Source organism: Cherax quadricarinatus, chromosome 53 (assembly GCF_038502225.1).
Source record: "Cherax quadricarinatus isolate ZL_2023a chromosome 53, ASM3850222v1, whole genome shotgun sequence".
Lineage (NCBI taxonomy): Eukaryota > Metazoa > Arthropoda > Malacostraca > Decapoda > Parastacidae > Cherax > Cherax quadricarinatus.
The window spans coordinates 12517094-12525855 of record NC_091344.1 but is presented as its reverse complement, the minus strand read 5'-3'; the positions used below and the strand labels follow the sequence as shown (position 1 = coordinate 12525855).

General features: G+C 42.9%; 1 protein-coding gene across 1 annotated transcript in view; it reads right to left on the bottom strand.

Annotated features, from left to right (window-relative positions):
- LOC128692256 (solute carrier family 7 member 14) overlaps window positions 1-8762 on the bottom strand; it is a 72410-nt gene that overhangs the window by 1673 nt on the left and 61975 nt on the right. Inside the window, exons 7-13 of the mRNA XM_070096258.1 lie at window positions 7852-7976; window positions 7206-7360; window positions 4488-4631; window positions 3457-3620; window positions 3183-3283; window positions 414-570; window positions 29-156 (exon numbers count right to left, since the gene is read on the bottom strand). Coding sequence (XP_069952359.1) covers window positions 29-156; window positions 414-570; window positions 3183-3283; window positions 3457-3620; window positions 4488-4631; window positions 7206-7360; window positions 7852-7976 — 974 coding nt within the window. The remainder of the gene's footprint in view (window positions 1-28; window positions 157-413; window positions 571-3182; window positions 3284-3456; window positions 3621-4487; window positions 4632-7205; window positions 7361-7851; window positions 7977-8762) is intronic.

Here is an 8762-nt window from a genome sequence, read left to right as displayed (position 1 = left end):
CACGGTGGATGAACCTGTGTGAACTTACCGATGGTCATCCAGAGGATGAAACGGACGAGAGTGAGGATAGAAAGCTTGAAGATAAGATAGATGTTGATGATGATGGCAATGGCTGGCACCCACGGCAACCCCGGCGCCAGGAACGGCAATGATCGCCTGCAACACAACAACACTCACAACACTGCAATACTCTCACATAATCAACATTTTCCAAACATAAACGAAAACTAAATGGTAAATAGTCGACACACACACATAATATATATATATATATATATATATATATATATATATATATATATATATATATATATATATATATATATATATATATATATATATATATATATATATATATATATATATATATATATATATATATATATACACACACACACATTATCACACAGTACCTGTTCTGTGGCTTGCGGGAGATCATGAGAAGGATGAGAATGATGGCCAGGAAGAAGACTATACTGAAGAATGATGCTGCGGGAGAGTGACCTTCCAGCTCACCCAGACTACACACCAATATCAGGTCGAAAATTAGCACATTGAGGTAGAGTAGACCTGTAACAGGAAGAACAGCAGGTAGAACAGCAGGTAGAACACGTTGTAGTTCATTCTCACTCATTCTCTCCCTCCCTCCCTCTCTCTCTCTCTCTCTCTCTCTCTCTCTCTCTCTCTCTCTCTCTCTCTCTCTCTCTCTCTCTCTCTCTCTCTCTCTCTCTCTCTCTCTCTCTCTCTTTGCCACATCCAAATTATCTCCCATAATTAATTTACTTTAACTCACAGTGCTAACACCAGGACTGTTGCTAGTGGAACAATACAAGAAGTGTTATTAGTGGAACAATACAAGGACTTTTGTTAGTAGAACAATACAAGGACTGTTGTTATTGGAACAAGACAAGGATTGTTGTCAGTGGAACAATACAAGGACTTTTGTTATTGGAACAATACAAGGACTGTTGCTAGTGGAACAATGCAAGGACTGTTGTCAGTGGAACAATGCAAAGACTGTTGTTAGTGGAACAATGCAAGGACTGTTAGTGGAACAATACAAGGACTGTTGTTAGTGGAACAATACAAGGACTGTTAATGGAACAAGACAAGAAATGTTATTAGTGGAACAATACAAAGAGTGTTTTTAGTGGAACAAGAAAAAGACTGTTGGTAGTGGAACAATACAAAGAATGTTGTTAGTGGAACAAGACAAGGACTATTGCTAGTGGAACAATACAAGGACTGTTAGTGGAACAATATAAGGACTGTTGTTAGTAAAACAAGACAAGGAGTGTTGTTAGTGGAACAAAACAAGGACTGTTGTTAGTGGAACAATACAAGGACTGTTAGTGGAACAATATAAGGACTGTTGTTAGTGGAACAAGACAAGGACTGTTAGTGGAACAATACAATGAATGTTGTTAGTGGAACAAGACAAGAAGTGATATTAGTGGAACAATACAAGAAATGTTGTTAGTGGAACATTACAAGGACTGTTGTTAGTGGAACAATACAAGGGCTGTTGTTAGTGGAACAATACAAGGATTGTTGTCAGTGGAACAAGACAAGGACTGTTGTTAGTGGAACAATACAAAGACTGTTGTTAGTGGAACAAGACAAGGACTGTTGTTAGTGGAACAATACAAGGACTGTTGTTAGAGGAACAAGACAAGGACTGTTGTTAGTGGAACAAGACAAGGACTGTTGTTAGTGGAACAAGACAAGGACTGTTGTTAGTGGAACAAGACAAGGATTGTTGTTAGTGGAACAAGACAAGGATTGTTGTTAGTAGAACAAGACAAGGATTGTTGTTACTGGAACAAGACAAGGGCTGTTGTTAGTAGAACAAGACAAGGATTGTTGTTAGTAGAACAAGACAAGGATTGTTGTTAGTGGAACAAGACAAGGGCTGTTGTTAGTGGAACAAGACAAGGATTGTTGTTAGTGGAACAAGACAAGGACTGTTGTTAGTGGAACAAGACAAGGGCTGTTGTTAGTGGAACAAGACAAGGATTGTTGTTAGTGGAACAAGACAATGATTGTTGTTAGTGGAACAAGACAAGGACTGTTGTTAGTGGAACAAGACAAGGATTGTTGTTAGTGGAACAAGACAATGATTGTTGTTAGTGGAACAAGACAATGATTGTTGTTAGTGGAACAAGACAATGATTGTAGATGAATGGTTCAGAGAACCGACAAGTTGATAAATTAGACACATGTGCAACACTTGGGTATTTTTAATGAGGAAACGTTTCTCCACACAGTGGCTTCATCAGTCCATACAAAGGAGAATGGTAAAGAGCAGGAGGAGTTTGAGGTAATCAGTCCCTCAGCCTTAAGTCGATGTGGTCAGTCTATCAGTCTTGAAAACAAAAAATGACAAGAAAAGTACTGTTGTCAGTGGAACAAGACAAAGACTGTTGTCAGTGGAACAAGACAAAAACTGTTGTCAGTGGAACAAGACAAAAACTGTTATCAGTGGAACAAGACAAAGACTTGTCAGTGGAACAAGACAAAGACTGTTGTCAGTGGAACAAGACAAAGATTGTTGTCAGTGGAACAAGACAAGGACTGTTGTCAGTGGAACAAGACAAAGACTGTTGTCAGTAGAACAAGACAAAGACTGTTGTCAGTAGAACAAGACAAAGACTGTTGTCAGTGGAACAAGACAAGGACTTGTCAGTGGAACAAGACAAAAACTGTTATCAGTGGAACAAGACAAAGACTGTTGTCAGTAGAACAAGACAAAGACTGTTGTCAGTAGAACAAGACAACGACTGTTGTCAGTAGAACAAGACAAAGACTGTTGTCAGTAGAACAAGACAAAGACTGTTGTCAGTGGAACAAGACAGGGCTGTTGTCAGTGGAACAAGACAGGGCTGTTGTCAGTGGAACAAGACAGGGCTGTTGTCAGTTATCAATCCATTAGTATTTTCAAGACTGATGAGCTGATTACATTGACTCCATCCTAAGGCACTGATTACTTCAAACTCCCTCTGATCTTCACCATTCTTCTTTGTATAGGACTGATGAAGCCACTGTGTGGCGAAACGTTTCCACAATAAAGATACCCAAATGTTGCACATGTGTCTAATTTATCAACTTGTCGGTTCTCTGAACCATTTATCAACACCTCAGGTAGTAATGAAACCCAGATCTTTACCCTGGGAAGGACTCACCTACAAGCTTCATGACCTGTCTGCCAGTGTCCTCGGTACAGGGACCTTCCTCCACCCACGGGAACAACGCTGGGAAGGTCTGTTGTACCATCTCCACGTACCTGCACACACACATATACACCGAAGATGATAATGGAGGTTCATAACATACACATTTTGAGGGATAGTTACAATAGAGCTAATTGTGAAGCTAGTCTGGTGAAATTAAGAATACTGACCTATCGTACCACTTGAGTGAGTACTGACCTGTCGTACCACTTGAGTGAGTACTGACCTGTCGTACCACTTGGCCGGGCCAGTGGAGGTTGGCACTGCCCCATAATACTTGTTCTCGCACTTGTCACTGACCATGTAGTCGTCCTCACGACGCCACGACTCACCACTGCCTTCTTCAGTGTTGCCTGTGTCGTCTGAGTCAGGAGACGACCTCATCACACGCTGTTAACCACAGCAAGGATGATCAGCGAGTAGAATGACTCGGATGAGGTGGAGGTGGAGGAAGATTCTATGCACAGCTTTGGTAATAGGTACGATTGGGACCAGAAGGAAGCTTGAGAGTTTTTCTTAAACACATTTGGGTCAAAAATTACTGCTGAATAGAAGAATCTAAATTAGAGTTTCTGGTTCACAAGTCAACATCCCCAAACCACCGGAATATTAACCCTTCCCCATATACTCGTACACACATTAACAAACGACCAATATTCCCCTTTTCCTTCTTAATACACCCCTCATACACCAACACCACATACATCCTTCACTCTCCTGACACCCACACCCTTTCACACATCAAGTCGTGTATAAGCGTGTGTGTGTGTATAAGTGTGTATGAGACTGTATAAGAGTGCATAAATGTGTATAAGTGTGTATGAGACTATATAACAGTGTGTCTGTGTATAAAAGTGTGTGTGTGTGTGTGTGTGTGTGTGTGTGTGTGTGTGTGTGTGTGTGTGTGTGTGTGTGTGTGTGTGTGTGTGAATGTATGTATAAGTGTGTATAAGTGTGAAGAGTCTAATTCTTCAACCTGTGGATGTTCTAAGCCGTCAGCATCACATATATACCTGTGTATCAACATAGCTGGTTGTGAGATGTCACGTACAGAACTTAATTTTCCTCTCCTAGTGAAGCGGTAAGCTTCACTAGGAGCGAGTTATTATATGGCTAAGACCCGCGTCAAGAAACACCTGTCTTGTTTCCTGACGACCCTTATCTGACCTCCCAAACACAGTAATATCGAGTTATTAATTCTTTAAATAGTAAAAGAATATTTCCCTAAAAGTTTTAGTTACGCCAATATTTCATCACCTTGACGGTAACCTTCTGGTCCAGAGGGAGGCCGGAGGGGGTGATGCGCCCCCCGCCGTTCTGTTGCAGCGCTGCGGTGAGATGCTGTGGGGTGACGGTGGCTGTGACGCCAGGTCGTAGTCCCAAGCCAGTGGTCATCTCAGCCTGCGAGAGCAACAACAATGATGATGCCGCTTCAACTCTATCCCAGCTCTCAACCTTAATCAAATATACATTTTTTTCATATAGAATTTAAAAACATAAGAATGATAGATCGCTGCAGTAGGCCTACTGGCTTATGAACAATGGTATGGTGATACCGACAAGATGTGGAAAAGGCACTTATGTACTGTTCAAGACATTTATTACAGGAAAACGCTTCGCCACGAATGGCATCTTCAGGACTGTGGCATACTAAGAGTACGTTACATTTTATTCGGCGTATGTCATATACCTATAAATTTAGGCACGCCTTCTCGACCAGCCAGCCAGATGCTGGTTCGCTGCTAGCATCTTGATTCAGTCTAGCCAGTCACAGGGAAACCCGTTATAATTGTGAAGCAAAGCTGGGACTCGTGGATCAACATTGGCAGACTTTCCTCAAGTCTGGTCGCCCACAGTACTCACTGTGTCTCTTGCTTGCAAATTTGTTATTATGTACAAAGTGTATATACACAAATATCCCACACATGAGAGAGAGAGAGAGAGAAGCTTACGACTGAAGAGGTCACTCGGGGCGAAACGTTCCCTCTAATAAATGTCCTGGACTGCATGTAAGTGTCTCCTACTGGCTTATGCCAGGTACTGTGTAAATAAGACAAAATGTGGGTTAGGGCACTATCGTAATGACGTTTCATTCAACAAGGAAATTCAGAGACATTTTCAGGGTGGAAATTTGAAAAAAGCGGCAGATTTACGAAACGTCTTGAAATGAAGATAGCCAGGTGTTGCACGCGCCTTGAAGTCATCATCAGTATCACAGTAACATGACACAGCTGACACAGCTTGCATTATGTGTCTTATTTACGGCACAAACTGTTACGCAGGGTTCTGCATGACATCGTAATGTACATATAGTGGAGAAGTGTGCCATTATAGTATGAATGTTATAATTGTAAATAATAATTTTATAATCCATAATGTGCATTTGGGGGCACTGTAAAGTACTCTAACTGTAATTATAAAGAAATCCTGCTAGGTAGTTATTTTCCAAGTGTGTTTTGGGTATGCGGGGTAAGCGTGGCTGGGGGCAGGCACGTGGAGTCAGCTTGGTGTGGAGGCTGGCGTCGGAGGTGCTGTGTGTTTAAGCTAAGTTTGTAGTTGTGTACTCCTTTTGTTTGACCAACTCAAGCCATAGGTTCTCCTATGGCTTACCTGTATGTTCACCTAGGATCTAACATGGTCAGGGTGCTGTGGGATTGAGTGAGGAAATAAGAAATGGGATTTGTAGTAGAGTAGTGACGGCCTGGCGCTGACTAGACCTAGTGGTTATGGTGGCTGGACCTCCAGCCAGCTGTTTCTTGTGTACCCTCATTTGGGCGGTTAGGATTAAGGTGTTTCTAGAGTGTGTATATAGTGTTATGTTGAATAAATAGATATATTTTCCTAACTGGGATTTTTGCCTAACCCTCTGTTAACCAACCCATTGAAGTAACACTTACTGGTTTAGCGCTTTCTATTTAGACTGGGATAGCCCTGGGTGGCCTGTTTATGCTTGAGATGTGTGTAACTTTTACCTTTGCCCTTAGACAAGGCTCTAGCCCCCAGCTATCCCACCTTTCTGCGTAACAGCTATCCCACCTTTCTGCGTAACACAAACTATCAGTATGTTCTACCACTGTACTGCCATTCTTGGCAGGTCCGTCTCTCACTCAAGTCTCCATCACCCTTGAAGATGATGAATTGATTACATCGGCTCTACATCTCTACTGCTTCCGCTGTCTCCTCTGTACTCGGCTGAAAAAGCCTACTGTGTAGGAGAAACATTTCGAAATAAAGATGCCGAACTGTTGCATATGTCTTACTATTATTAATGTGATATGTAAATAGGAGAGAGCGAGAGAGAGAGAGAGAGAGAGAGAGAGAGAGAGAGAGAGAGAGAGAGAGAGAGAGAGAGAGAGAGAGAGAGAGAGAGAGAGAGAGAGAGAGACAGACAGACAGACAGACAGACAGACAGAGACAGACAGACAGAGACAGACAGACAGAGAGAGAGAGAGAGAGAGACAGACAGACAGAGACAGAGAGAGACAGGCAGAGACAGAGAGGCTGACAGACAGAGACAGACAGACAGACGGACATACTGACTTACATTGGTGGAAGAGAGATAATGACTTACGAAGGTGGGAGAGAGAATGACTTACGTAGGTGGGGGAGAGAATGACTTACGTAGGTGGGGGAGAGAATGACTTACGTAGGTGGGGGAGAGAATGACTTACATAGGTGGGAGAGAGAGAGAATGACTTACGTAGATGGGAGAGAGAATGACTTACGTTGATGGGAGAGAGAATGACTTACGTTGATGGGAGAGAGAATGACTTACGTTGATGGGAGAGAGAATGACTTACGTTGATGGGAGAGAGAATGACTTACGTTGATGGGAGAGAAAATGACTTACGTAAGTGGGAGAGAGAGAGAGAATTACGAAAGTGGGAGAACGACTTACTTAGGTAGGAGAGATAGAATGACTTACGAAGGTGGGAGAACGAATGACTTACGAAGGTGGGAGAAAGAATAACTTACGTGGGTGAGAACACGTGTGGGAGAGCCTGGTAGCGGTGTTCCTCCCAGTGGAGTGCGGATGCTCTCTGGTAACATCTCCAGTAGCGTGGTGGAGTGAGGCTGGTAGCGCAGGATCAACACGCAGGTTGACACCAGTGTGTAGGCCAGCAAGGTGCCTGCAACACACACCAACCTGAGCCTAGAGGAGCACTGCTTTAGACCTACTGATCCATATAAGGCAAGTCCATCTTCGTACAGGTCAATCTACTCTTTTCATAGACTCTACCTGGCAATTTCTCCCACTCACCAAAAAGTGTAAATGCGACATTTTACTCTATCAAGGAATATTAAGTTCAGGACGGGGCGAAATATCGTATAAATATCATCACTAGCTGTTCTGGTTTCGAACACAACGCAGTATACTGAACACAACACTGTACAGCTGAAGAGATATTCACACTGTGGCCAAAATATGTAGAGGTATTAAACTGTGCTGAACGTATTACAGTACAGTACATCAACCAGAGAGAGAGAGTGAGAGAGAGAGAGAGAGAGAGAGAGAGAAAGAGAGAGAGAGAGAGAGAGAGAGAGAGAGAGAGAGAGAGAGAGAGAGAGAGAGAGAGAGAGAGAGAGAGAGAGAGAGAGAGAGAGAGAGAGATCTACCTACCTATGGACATCATTTCTACGAGTACAGTGAGGGAGATGAACATAGCAGCCAGAGCGGCTCCCAGACCAAAGACCACCGTGGCTGTGGCTGGGGTCCCTGTCACTGCCCACACGTCAGCCAAACTCCTGTGGGAAGAGAATCAGGTGCTGTAGTAGACCCTCCTAGAGTCCTCAGCCAAAGGATTGTGTAGCCAGGCTCTAATGGTGGATATCCTAGGCAGGAGACCCGTCGTTCCCACCCTTCGGGGTTCTGAACTCCAAGTTCAGTGCTCAGTCAGCTCTCTCACACAGCCCCAGGCCATGGACCGGGCCGTGGGGGCATTGACCCCCGAAGCACCCTCCACGTATACTCTAGGTATACAGAGATGTTATCTTGCGAATACAATTGAAAAGGAGAATCCAAAATAAAATAACACGGACGATAAAGACTCTTTCACTCATCGTTCAATTTTGGACCTGCCTTTTCAATTACCTAAAAAGAAAGTCGCACTAAGCGAAGGAGCTTCACGAGAGAGCTGACTGTATTAACATCTCCGTCACATCACGAACTGATGGAAGCTCTACACTGAGCAAACACTGTCATACTTTTCGCCCATGCAAAGAGAGGATGGTCACGTCAGCTTGTTCGAAACTAAGAGGCTGGTCCAGCAGCTGTCACTCAGACACACGTGCCTAGTTTCGATAGTATCATTAAGCAAACGTTTCGCTCCCCAAGAGGAGCTTTTGATTGGGGGAATCTAGATTGATAAAGCCCCCCACCAAGGCTTTACCAATCTGCATTAGATTGGTAAAGCCTTGGTGGGTGTAACGTTTCCTAATTATATATATACACACACACATATATATATATATATATACATGTATATATATATATATATATATATATATATATATATATATATATATATATAT